This window comes from Ursus americanus, chromosome 10, assembly GCF_024610735.1.
Source record: "Ursus americanus isolate L20-20 chromosome 10, mUrsAme1.1.p, whole genome shotgun sequence".
Lineage (NCBI taxonomy): Eukaryota > Metazoa > Chordata > Mammalia > Carnivora > Ursidae > Ursus > Ursus americanus.
In genome coordinates this window covers 5,758,669-5,771,921 of record NC_142136.1, presented here as the reverse complement: position 1 = coordinate 5,771,921, position 13,253 = coordinate 5,758,669, and the positions used below count along the sequence as shown (strand labels likewise).

Sequence of the window (13,253 nt, the reverse complement as noted above, 5' to 3'; positions counted from 1 at the left end):
ATGCGAGTTCGAGTTTTATGGGGAAACCAATGGGCTCGTGGAGCTTTGCGAAATAATCGTAGTACGTGCACGTCCTGATTTGAAAAATGGCAAATGCCCACGGGCAGAAGGCCCTGGATAACTGCAATTCTAGAGAAAACGGAGTAGAAAAGCAAATTAAAATAACAAGCGAAAAAGAAAGAAAAAAGAAAAGAAAAAAAGAGGGAAAGGAAAAGACTTTGAAGGCGCTTTTTCCATAGGAAAAAAATATTTTATTTTTTTAAGAACAAATTCAGTTTGAAACAGACGTGGAATGTGACCTCACGGGTTTCGTTTCTGGGGGCTGACTGCAATGTGGAAGTAAAGCAGACTGAAAACCTAGGACAGGCTATTAAAATAAAACGAAGAAAGAAAAAAAATATTTATAACTCAAGCATAATACTGTGTTACTTACAAATTGGACAACGAAATTTTAAATAAATATCCATGGTACATAATTACGGCACAAATATGCAGCAATTTGGCAACCTTTTATACCATTTTTTCCTCATTACAGTGCAAAGGGGGGAATGACACTGCCGTTTAACAAGCTGTAGCTAAATACATTGCAAAATTCAGATTTTATACAAAACATCTTGCTTAGACTTTATAAAAAACCAACATTGCTCTATGTACACAATCTGGGTAAGAAAAGCCATTTCTGTCTTGTTTTCATGTGTATTTTTATTAAAAAGGTGAATAAGGCTACTGTAACACCCCAAATCCATATACAGTAAAATCTGAACCTATTTACAGCATCTTCACTTAAACATTATGGTGCAAATTCCAAAGTCAGGTGACTAGGGATGATAATACAAGCAAGGCATTTACAGTAACTTTTCCAAAGCTGAACCAACTTCAAATAAAGGGACAGTTGGTAGATTGTCATCTTCTGCACCAGACACAAAACAGACGCACAGAACACTTTTCAATTGGTTGCAGGTAACTCTTCATCAATTCATCTGATTTCACAGTTTAGCGTATAACCAAAATGTAGCCAACCGATGAGACACACATTTGATTTCATTAAAATCAGACTATTTCCCATTTTTCCCCTTCTTGCCCCTCTCCCCCATCCTAAAGGTTAATTTTTGATGGCTTACAAGAAAATCTTGTATGGATGCACATAAAGGAGAGGGTAGGGTGATGGAAAGAATCACATATGTACTGTGGCTGGTCGCCATGGCAACCCTCCACAGAACTATGATATAGATATATATAATATATATTGTAGATATATATTATACATATATGTACACATGTATACCACTCACCCACTCACACATACACACACGCACTTTGGACCAACATCATTTTCAGGTTCAGGAAATAGAGAAGGAATAATTTCTGTGACAACTCATTTTTGCAGGTATTCACTGGAGGTTTGAGAACCTTAAAATGCTGTTGCTACATTTTTTTTCTCCCAATTCAGAAAGCAAAGTGTTACCATGGTAACGGGACTATGTTAAAGATGTCTATTTTGCATAGCACATAAAAAGTAGGTTTTCTGTTTACTCGTTTTGTTTCCCAGAAGGGAGGGCACGGGAAGGGGGAGGGTGGAAGGCGGAGGGGGCTGGAGCTGAACTTGATGCCGCAGCCCCTCCACGTGACCCGGTGGGTTTCAGCGAACACTTGAGCCATAAGGCAAGGGGAAACACGACACAGAGAAGAAATGCCCGGACATCTTGCCACTGTTCAATATATGGTGCGGTCACGTCCATTTCCTGGTGTTTGGGGCTTGCATTTCCTAGTCTAGGTTCCGTGAGATGCCTTCAGAGGACTGGGTTATTTTTGTATTTACTCTCGTTATTGGTATTTGGGGAGTGATGTTGTTTTTCCCAGAAGTAGCTGTCCAATTTTTCTTTTTTAAGCACTGAGCATTGGGACCACGCAATTGCCACGAGTGAATTTCACATCCTCTGGTGTGATTTGTGTGCAATCTTAAAATATATATTAGTAAAAATCTTTCACTTTCTACCCCTTGTGTTCTATAGACCTATTATAAATACGTGCTATCTTCCTTCTCCCCCTCGACATCATCATTGATTTCCAGCTTAAGGACTCGAAGAGGTTCGCCGTGTGCTTCACCTAGACACGGAGCAGCCATGAGGTGGCCTCGCTCAGTACCTCCCCCCTCCTCGGCAGGCGCAGCCGGACAGGTCAGCACCACCAAAAACCGAAGTGTCGGGAGGCTCCATGGGGGAGGGCTGAGGGGAAGGGACTGGGGGGGGGGGATGACGGGGAATCTGACCTACCTTTTATATAAGAGAATTCCTCAATAACATCAATGATGATGGAATTACAGCCTGTTTGACCTTTGGCTTTTCAACTTCTAGGTCAGATTTGGCTCTCTGCTACTCTCCTAAATGCTTTCCCTGTGTTTAATAAAATGTGATCAGTATAGCAGCTGAGTCTGCTTTAAGCATCATCCAAAGCAGAGCGACTCTCCTACAGCTTCGAAGCCGTACATCTTATTGCCAGTACCACAACAGTCCTGCCCAAATCTGTCATCAGCGGCCCACTGCTCCTTCCCTCCCGGCCTGCTCCTCTCCCAACAATGCCCCTTTGTTCTCCCCCGCAAAGAGGGACTCTGGTTTTCCTGCACACTGCCATGTGATCAGAGCGGATTCCTTCAAAGGCACCCTCCTCCACTGCGTGTGGGGTTGTGTCTCCTACTTGCCTCTTAAAATCTCAGCCAAACCAAAGTGCTGTGCTACCTAAGTGGGTTCTCCCCCACCCCACTCCGCTTCGGAGGCAGCGCGTTTAACTGCATTTGCAGACAGCCCTTTTCCCTGGCCCGCCCCCTTCCAGAACTCCTAGTCTTCCACGGCTGACAGCCCAGCCTGGCGTCTGGCTGCAAGGCTCCTTATTAGCAAACACAATTTCTAGAAGTGAATTACCCATTCCGCTGTAGCTGTGGTTGCAGGTGCGTGGAGCAGGAGACCCCAAACGTGAGCGTTCCAGCAGGGATGCAGAGTGTGGAGGGAGAGGGGCTCTCCGGGGAAGCACGGCAGAGCCCCGGAGATCGGGAGGGGGGGTGCCACGGTGAGGACTGGAAGCTGGACCTCCTGCGAGCCTCCCCCAGCCCGAGGTCTGTGTGTCAAGTCCGGATGCTCCTCGGGAGGGACGCCCGAGGCAAAGAGGACGGCATTTCCCGGCGCAGGGGCCTGGGACACCCGCCCGGGAGGCTCACGGCTCGCCCGGGCCCCCCAGCGCTCCGTCTCCCTCGGCTCCCCGCAGGCCTGAGTGACGGCAGCGCATGGCTTCGAGGTGGAGGGGTGGGAGGCGAGCGCCGCGGTCCCAGCCGGCACCCTCTGCGCCGGCGGCCGCCGAGCGTCTGTCTCCACCGCGGCCGGGGCGCTACAGACTAGGTAAGCTGTCCAACGCAACAGGGCTCTTCCGAGAAGTGGCGTTCCCTCTCCCCCGCTGTGCTCCAGTCCAGTCGAGGCACAGGGGCTCATCAAACCCTCCTCGGGCGGCAGCGGGACAGGACGTTTCCTCCGGGAAAGCCAAGGCACCGCCGAGTCTCAGACCTTGTAGTAAATGTTCGCCGGGCTCTGGGGAGGCATCTCCTGGACTATGTACACCGGGTGCCCGTAGTCCCCGCTGACCTTCTCGTAGTGGGGGCAGAACACACTGTCCGCAGTCCGCAGCGGGATGATAATGTCACTGGGCTCCGAGCCGTTGTTGTTGCCGCCGCGCTTGGGGGTGGCCAGCGTGCTGAGCGACAGCGTGGCCGTGTGCTGCGGCGAGTGCTTCCTGTGCCTCCGCCGGTACTTGAGCAGGAGGACCACCAGCGTGATGATGATGACGATGAAGATGATGCATCCTGAAGCAATCCCTGCGAATAAGGCCACTTCGGAACCGAGGATATTGTTCCCGGAATGTCCGGCGCTGCTGCCGTCTGTGCTAGAACCTGACAGGCGGGGAGAGACAAGGAGCAGACGGGTTACTGCCGGGCCGGAGCGCGGCTGGCAGGGAGCGAAGCCTCACCAAACGTACAGGTGGCCGCCAGACTCCGCCCCTCGCCTCAGAGCCCCGCCCCAGTGGCCGAAGCTTGGACGTCAGGGCAGGCGACCCCGGGTCGGCCTTGCCGGCTGCTCCCAGCCACACGCGCCACAGTCCATCCACGGCGGGGGACGGGCTGTGACGGCCACCCGGGAGCTTGCCTACGCCTTGGAACCGGCCCGCGGCCGCAGCGGGGACACGCGCAGGAAGCAGCCCCTTCTCCTGGCCAGTGACTCCTGCCTGCGCGCGCCCTGCCCCTCTGCTTTCCTCCGGGGGCGCTGGCTTCATGGGAATCTCAAACCGCCTGCGTTCTGAAGACGAGCCCTGCCTACTAGCCCCGCGGCCCAGAACGCCCAGGGACTGCTGGGGCCCGGGAAAACGTTCAACTCGTAACTCATTTGTATTATTTGATTTACACCTAAAATATATTTGGAAGGCGGCAGAAACTCTCACACTGAACAGGCTGCCAACCCAAATGTTAAGCACGAAAAAATTGCCTGGCATCATTATATTATCCATTTATCAGTTTGTCACAAGAATTTGACACATCTTGTCATTGAAAGTTAGAAATAACAACTTCCCTCCTTGACGCTTGGAAAGAGGGGGGATATCGCTGCAGATGCTAAATTCACGACTACCAACCAGGCGCACGGATCCCGGATACAAAACTGCTGACGTCTGCCCAGCAGCCACCACATAAAAATTTCATTAGCGTGGAAACAAATACATAGCTATCTGTTCAAGGACGGTTAAGAAAATGAAGTTAAATGACAGCCAACTTTCTCTGGTATTCTAGACTGTGGCCAGGGATCTGTTTGGTATTTTATTTTACACCGAAAATGTGAAAAAAGAATTTCAGCGGTATAACCACCTGAAAAACGGCATTATGCAATATTTCAAGATGCTGCCACCTAAAATGTTCAAGTGGATCAATCGGGCTCTTTGTGGATTAGATATAATTAGATGAGGGATTAGAACATTAATTATATATACATTAACATCGGCTCTAAGCTAGTGTTGCAACAGGCATGATTAAGTGTCACCAATAAAAATAACTCTGGTCTGAATGAGTGGTGCTCAAAATTGGCACCTACATCTGATGAATTCTACTCTTCTGAATGTGAACCTTCCGTGGGAATGAGTTATTTCATTCTGATTGAGTAATTAATAACAACTAACTGAGAGCAAAGATTACCGGCTCCGGGAACTACAGGTTAACCCCACTGATATCCACGTGCTGGGACTCCGTTCTACTTCTTGGGGCCTGAGGTGCCCGGGACACACGGACCTATCCGCACACGCTCATGCTGCTATACCTGGATTTGGTTTGACAAAGGGACTTGTTGTTGAACTTCTTCCATTTGTACCGGCTTCGAGTTCTGGGCGTCGTGTTGGATCATTGTGCCTGGTTGACCCAGCGGAACTTGCATCTACATGAGAAAGAATAGATTACTTACAGCCCAGGCGTCTACTGAGATCTAGCCCTAGGAGCTTCTGGATGTATATCTCAGAGGCATAAATAGCAATGAACGTAAGATTCTTTATGCAAAGTACTGTGACATACAAGAATATCATTTTCCTTTTAAAACAAAACGGTTATACTAGTTATTTCAGAGGTTTAGATTGTGAGGCCATCTGTGCAAACTATAGGGATTCTTGCATTTGGCAGGCAGAGCACTGCAGATGACATTTCAATTTAAACGAGCAAGTTGATTGACTACTATACCGATGTCTAATTAGAAGAATAATTCTGCGCAATAGGTTATCTGTATGTGAAAAGGCTCAGTGAAATAAAGTCTTCTGTAATCAAGAGGCAGAAATGGGCAAAATGGCAGAAACTTAGTTTTCACTTTGGATATCTTAATTTTTGAATCAAAGAGGTGTTTTGCTTTTAAGAAAAAAGAGCATATATATATATGTATATACATTATATGGCAATGGACATCGGACCTGGCTGACCTTAACTTTTAGAGGAATCTCCAATAACAGAAGTGTGTCACATTGACTTGAGGCAATCTGTCAGTGGCTCAAGGTACAGAGAAAGGTTTCTTTCAAAACTAAGCTACGAGGGAGTGAAGGCGGGCGTTAACAGCACTGGCACTGCACTCGCTGGGGGCTGGACCAGATTACAGTGGCTTCGTGAAGCAGCAGATGGTCTTTACCTTGTCCAACTTTCATGAGGATCTTCATGGCTCTTGTCTGGCACACCCCTCCCTCCTGGTTATCCAGGCCCTCCAAAGACCCATTTGATGTAGCTGATTAAAAATAAAATGGACAAAACAAAAAAATAAAGAAAAATCAGGAAATCAATAAGCCAAGTTTACATGAACATGAAATGTCTGAAAACAATTTGAAAAATAAGAATTCACTCTTAGTCACAAGTTTTCTGAAAGTATGGAATGCTGAAAGCCAAACATAAAAAAAGAAAGAAAAGAAAGAAAAATGGCGACTGTCAACACTGGTGCACATGTGCGATCTGGTTTCAAGTTTACTTAAGTGCTCTCTCCTTCCTTCAGAACCAACCAATTTAGTAACAGTCCATACGTAAAAGGGACAGCATCTTCCAAAAAGCTTACTGACTATTTCAGGGTCAAAGTCAAAAGAGCAAGAGTTAATACAGTCACTTTAAAACATGGTAATCATCCCACAACACCTGCTTCCTCGAGCACAGATTTCCTGCTTCAAGAACAATTAGCTTGATGCTCCCTGTTTGCCAAGCATCCAAGTTCAGTAAACACTAGAAGAGGAGACTCCCACACCCCCTTTCCTTCTTTCCCCAGCCTTATTCGAGATGAAGAAGCCGGCTAAGATTCAGGTCTTCAAATTCTGAAGTTTCTCTCCAGCTTTTTGTACTGGACCAGAAATAGCAAGTGTTACCAAGATGGACCTCAGGCGACCCTTCAACCAAGCTACCTGCTAGAGGACAACTTGACCGACAGAGGGGACCCACACATGTCCTCTGCTCTGGCAGGGCCCCGTGGCAACAACCCTGGGGTATGTGGGGAGGACGTCCCGCAGCCACTGGCCTCTTGTTCACCAGCTTGGTTCGCTTCCCACTTTAAGAGGGAGGAAGAGGAGGAATGATGGAGCATTTGACCATTTTCAGTACTTTTAAAAAAACAGCCTATGCTCTACTCTGCCGAAACACACTGCTGTTCTGTCTCCTTAGGATGGTGTGTCCTCTGAATAGCATTGTAACTAAGGGTGTGCAAAGAGAGGCTGCCAGGTACTTTGCTGAGGAAGAGGATTTAAGTTACAGGTCAAGTTCCAGAAGAGAAAGGAAGGTGGAGAGTGCTAGACATTTTCATTCCTCCAAAGTTCAAGGGGCAAGGAACAGAAGTGTTTCATATACATTTCTGCACCGTAAGTCATTCTCTACTTGGATTATCAAAGGCTTGTCTACTAACACTGGACTTTTCAAGGCACAGAAACAGGGACAGTATTTCTGGTAAAAATAAACTCAAAGACATGCACGCATAGAAATATGCACGCTACAGATAATTATATCAGTTGCAAAATAAGGCACTTACTTGTCTTTGTGTTCTTGAGTTACCAACTTTTACTTTCACTGTCTTCAATAAAAACAATAGGTGCTTCTTGTGTGTATAAATATCTCTTTGCTTATCTGAGTGTTTCCTTAAAGTTTACAATCTTACAACCATACCCCACTCCTCCGCTGATGCTGACCTGAGTTTCTCCTGGGAAAATGGGCAACGTTGCCACGATAATTTTGGGGGGTAAAAAGTAAGACAGGATCTTCTTGTAGACTGTTGAGAAAATATCTGGCAGAGGAGTTAAAACAAATACCTACAAACTTTGTATGCCTTTGTGAATCTAATAAAAAATATCTTCTTTTCCTCTCCATTTCTCCATCTGCTTTCCCTTCTCCCTCCTCTAGACAGGTTCCTAAATTTCGAAGTGTCCTTTCTCCCTAAAGGCCTAAAACAGCGTGGGTATCTATAATGAGGCACCATTTTGGGGCCATTACAGAACAGTGCTATAATCTTCACTTAGTTATTTAAAGTTTTCTCAGTTGATCTTTCTCAAAAATTAGGATATGTTCTCATGTAGAAAAACGCAAAAAGCTGAGGTCTTCATTTGGCCGTTGGCTTCAAAAGTTTACTTAATTCAAATGGAATCTCCATGTTTTCTAAGTCATATGCACAGAAATGTGCCCACATGCCCAAATGCACACTTAAATGACTAACTTTTTCTGGCTAACAGCTCAACAAATACGTTAAAAATAAGATCTGAAGGGTCGTGCACAGAAGAGGGGGAGGGTACAGAGGTTTGTTTGTCTTAACCTTGAGGTAATAAGGTCAAAGACTCAGATCTAAGAGGAAAAAAATAAAGGAGTGAGTACCAGAACGGGTAAGACAAGGTAAAGAAGCCTCACCTCGGAACAGAATTCAACAGTGCTGACTGCTGCTGCTTTGTCAGTTTGGAAGCAAGCACAGAGATGGGTGTCATTTGGGTGATTTTTTTTCTTTTGATTTTAATTTGTGGTCAACGCCCTTTCTGAATATCAATGCTTTCATACAGAGCTCCTTCTGGTTTACCCCAAATGTTGTCCAAATAACCCCCCAATGTAAAGAACTCAAAGTATTCAAATTAAATTGCCATCTATAATTTAGCATCCGCAGACTCTAAGATGGGAGGAGGAAAATTGTGCAGCAGGAGAATGAACAGTTGAAACGTTTTCATTCCTTGGGGGGGGGGGGGGGACGGGAGCCTTCAGGCCCTGAGTTGCACAGAGGGAAATGGAAGCTTGTGCCTTTGCTTGGGGTTCTTGGGGATCTTGGACACCAGAGGCCGCTGCTGGTTGGGAGGGGGGTGGGGGGAGGGGGGGCCAGGAGACAGAATGCTGTGATGTGCATTCCAGACTCTGCTTCATTCCCCTTTAACTCAACTTGGGAGCAGCAAAGGTTACTGGAAGATATTGCAAAATTCATTACTAATGTTACCACGGCATCCCCAATTCCTGGTTGTTTAAGAAGGGTATAAACTATATAATACGGCAAGATGTTCGGCCAGGAAAAGATTTTTTGCCTGCCCTCTGTTAGAAATGACTTGAGCGGTCACAGAAAACCTGGTTTTCAGATGTCAGCAACCAACTGAAACTTCAGAAAGCAAACTTCAGAGCAAGTCTAAAATAATTCGGAGGCACTTGAACTTATTTTTGATGCCATAATGAAAATTAACCTCACTCTTCCTACCATACCTCCTCATCAGGGAGTGTAGGGAGTGTGGTTGTCATTGTTGAGGTCCCCCTGCCCCTGCCTTGAGCAAGGACCCTGACAAGTGTCCTGTCCTGACTGCACCTCCTTATGGCAGTGAGCTTTGAAATAAAGCCACAAGATTAATATTCTGATATCTGCCATAACACCCAGTCACCAAGAAGCTTTAAAAACAGGCTTAGCAACTGACTTTGAAAAACAACAAGAAATTGCTAATGCTTGGGGATAAAAATCGACTTCCATTTCAGGAGACAATGTTGCAATATTTTTATTGTTGATTTGAATGTATTAGGAATTTTTAACTTAGAGAAAGAGTAAAAATAAATTGTTACCTCATTATACTTAGTTTTTCTTTGTGTCTCTCTACCGGCATTAGCTAATGCCGCCACAATTATAGTATTACTAAATGGATGAAATTGCATTTAATCATTTAGAGACAGAAAAAATAACACTGTTATACCTAAGCTTTTAGTGCCCAGACATTTTTTTTCCCTTGGCCTAGAGAAAAAAACCAGACTTTATAAAATTAAAAATTACTAGAAAAGTTTATCCATCCAGTTAGAAAACAGGTTTAATAAAGATACATGGGCATTTTACGGCCTGCTTTTAAAAGCTTCTGCTTCGGGGATCTAATTGCATGTCGTAAGTATACTGAAATCACTAGATTGCTCCCCTGGGGCCTGATTTTCAGTGGGTGGAGATCATTGCTCAGCAAAAAAGTACCCTGAGTTCACACTGCCTAAGAGTTCTTCACATCTGAAAATTGCACCAGCCAACATCTGTGGTTTCCCGTGAATTTGCACACGGACTTAAACTTAGCTGCAGTTCTGACTCACGGGCAATCCTACGCTGGTTACCGGAGTAGGGAAAAGAGAACCAGTGAATAAAATGGACTAAAAGGGCAAGAATCTTTTCTGACTGTGTTTTCTAGACTGTGCCCACGGAGAGGAAGTCATTGTGCATTTTCACACGGCTTCGTCTGATTGCTACTGCCCCGCACCCCAGGGGGCTATGCAGCAGCTTTGGATGCGGGCTGTTTTCAGTCTATCACATTGGGAACACTGTGCTAATCAGATGGAGAATTCGCTGCTGGGTTTGTGCGGATATATGGGCCTCATTCACAAAGAGGTCAGGAATGAGAGCAGCACAAAAAAATTCTCCAGGATAATATATAGCTTCACTATGAAGCTATGAAGGAAAATTCTTGGTTATGCTGGAGAGAATGAAAAACACACTCCTACTCCGGAGGGTATTTCAAACTGTTTTAAAGTGTAGCTTGTTGGGATGAGGCAGGGGAGAGGGGGCAGGTGGCAAGGGTGATTGACAGACACTCAAAAGCAAATATTTTTATCTACTTCATTAAAGCAGTCGACCAAAGAGAGACAGGTATAAGCATATAGGGTCAGTAAAGCCACAGAGTTCAGTTGTCTGATAAGAATAAAAACCATAATTTATATAACGCTACATAGACATATTTGCTCTTACTTGACTATGAAACAAATAGCATTTTATGACAATTCTCTATCAGTATCATCTTCCCTGTACTTTTCTCTTCCACCACGTTATGATATGCTGACCCTCCTAATTTTGATTTCTTCAGGCCAGTCTTCCTACACATCGGTCTCTCTCCTTAAGTTCAACACAGACTCAGAAGAACCAGAAGCCTGTCACCTGACAAACCAAGGAACTAAAAACAGCAGAATCAAGTGAGACACATGGAAAGTGAGATTCGAATAAACATGGCACACAAAATAGGTTACCGCCTTCCACCGGGGCAAGCAACTCTCTGAGTGTCTAAAGGAAAAAAAAAAAGGTGGAATGAGATCGGTAAATTGGAAAACAAGGAGCCTGATGAAAATGTAATCAGTTACTGTGAACATACAACCCAGGAAACTAAGATCTATCTACTTAACCCCCTGAAATTAATTCAGATTCACAATGTGTACTATGGAAACAGGGACTCAATCTCCAGATCTCAGTGCAGAGTTGAATGCCTCGAGGGTCAGGAGTATCCTTTCACATACTGACTGAGGAGAAAGATCCCAAACATGGAGATGATAACGTTCACAGAATGCCAAAAATAAACGCCTTTTTCTGTAATTAATAAAAACTTCTGAGACAGAAACAGCTGTATGATGTGCCAAAGGCGGAAAAATTCACTTCTTCTAACTTCTTTTTATGTGTTTTTCTTTGTGGATTTACAGTGTGAGAGACGAGGGATGTGTCATCGTGAGTTTCCAAGGGCCTCGTTATTTTTGTTCGGCAGGATGTTCAAAAAAAATTCAGCATTATTTCAAAGCACATGGCATTTTGTCCCATAATAACCAAATTTGCCTTACCTTTGCCATATAAATGCTTCTTAAAATGGCCTCAATTTGAAAAAGGAAAAATACAAAGGAAGATATTTTCAAAGTCAAATATAGATGCACAAAAAGGTTTTGTTTTTGTTTTGTTTTAGTCTCTACTTGACGAGCTAGTGCTCGCTGGCATCTGACAAACTGAGTTTAGTGTGTGGGGATAGGTCACAGTCTAAACACTGTATAGGGGGCTGGTGAGGTAGGATGTGTGTGTTTCTCACCCAAGGAAACACTGTCCCAGTATGATAAGAATAATCACTTGAATTAGAACCACATCACTATGGTTGTGTTTTGAAATTTTAAAGCAGTAAATCATGCATTAAGAATTAATAACTTAGCCCCAGTGACTTCTACACAGCACAATTAATTAGTTTCTCTGCTAGACAGAACGATTTGGAGAAAAGAATTTAAAAATGGAGTCACAATTTAGGCCTTCCCTGTTGCATTCTAGCATTAAAATGTGAGTAAAGATACCAGGTATCACATACAAACGGGTGCTCTTGAATAAAACAGCGTAATTTCATTTCCTCAGTTTCAAAGGTTCATCACGAACAATGACAGGATATCTATCGACAGCTCAGAAATAACAGGAGGTGTAACAACCTTCAAACAGTTCAGTCAACTGTCTGTGCATTTACTAAAAGATCTAATGACTTCTATTACGTTGCCACCTTACAGTAGTTCAGGGGGAAGGAGAGGGAGCCAACAGGATACTATGTAGAACTACCATTGTATTCATTGTATCTCCTATGTCACAGATCCCAGGAGACTTGGCCCAATATCAAGGGAGGCCAACCTCCTGGGAGAAGAGCAACAACAGTCACCACATCCAGAGCATACAAAATCCTATCCCTGCTTACTCATGAAATCTTTTCACCATCAAGAACTGTATACAAAGATCCAGTTCGTGACAATCATTAAAGATGCTAAGAGCCATAGCTACCTTTAGATAACACAGTCCTGAAGAGTCAGACATCCAGACTGAAAAGGAGGCGGGGAAACGCAGTGACCGTGTGCGTGCGCATGCGCACACGGGCTATATGTCAACGAAAGACCTACCCTCCAGGCTCCAGCAGCGCAGTGACATTTTTCTGAGAAAGATCAAACAGTCCTAGTAATAAATGACCAGTCCCTCTTTTCTTTCACTAGAGGCCCGCTAACCACATGAGATTGATTATGGAGTGGTTTACTCGATTTCCACTGAAAATATTGCTTGCAACGCCTTAGTGCCTTGATTTCTAAGGAATTCTGTTGAGGGAAAACATCCCTTTCTAAGATTTTATGGATAAAAGTTAGGATGATTTATGCAGGTGAATCTTTCATTAGGTAAAAAAAAAAATCAATAAGATCTCATTTAAAAAAAAGTTTTCATCTAGTATGCTTTAAGGGAATTTATCTTATTGTCACGGCAACTAAAAAAAAAAAAAATTAACATCCTGACCATGCGATAGTCAACAATAAAAGAACAATTACCTTTCTGCATGAGAGTCAACCTTAGTATGGGCCAAAATCTACTAAAAGGAATTATGTTTTAAAAATAGGTGGCCAGATGACCACTTCGATACAATGACCGAACTCATGTTAAAAAAAAAAAAAAAATCACGGCAAGAATGATGTAAGAGTTCTAAAGATA

The 13,253-nt window shown here is 44.3% G+C and overlaps 1 protein-coding gene across 1 annotated transcript in view; it reads right to left on the bottom strand.

Moving 5' to 3' along the window:
* Nucleotides 1-228: 228 nt before the first annotated feature.
* Nucleotides 229-13,253, bottom strand: part of EFNB2 (ephrin B2) — a 43,730-nt gene continuing 30,705 nt past the window's right edge. Inside the window, exons 3-5 of the mRNA XM_045772895.2 lie at nucleotides 6,189-6,281; nucleotides 5,343-5,456; nucleotides 229-3,934 (exon numbers count right to left, since the gene is read on the bottom strand). Of these exons, the coding sequence (XP_045628851.1) occupies nucleotides 3,546-3,934; nucleotides 5,343-5,456; nucleotides 6,189-6,281 (596 nt within the window). The 3' untranslated portion in view covers nucleotides 229-3,545. The remainder of the gene's footprint in view (nucleotides 3,935-5,342; nucleotides 5,457-6,188; nucleotides 6,282-13,253) is intronic.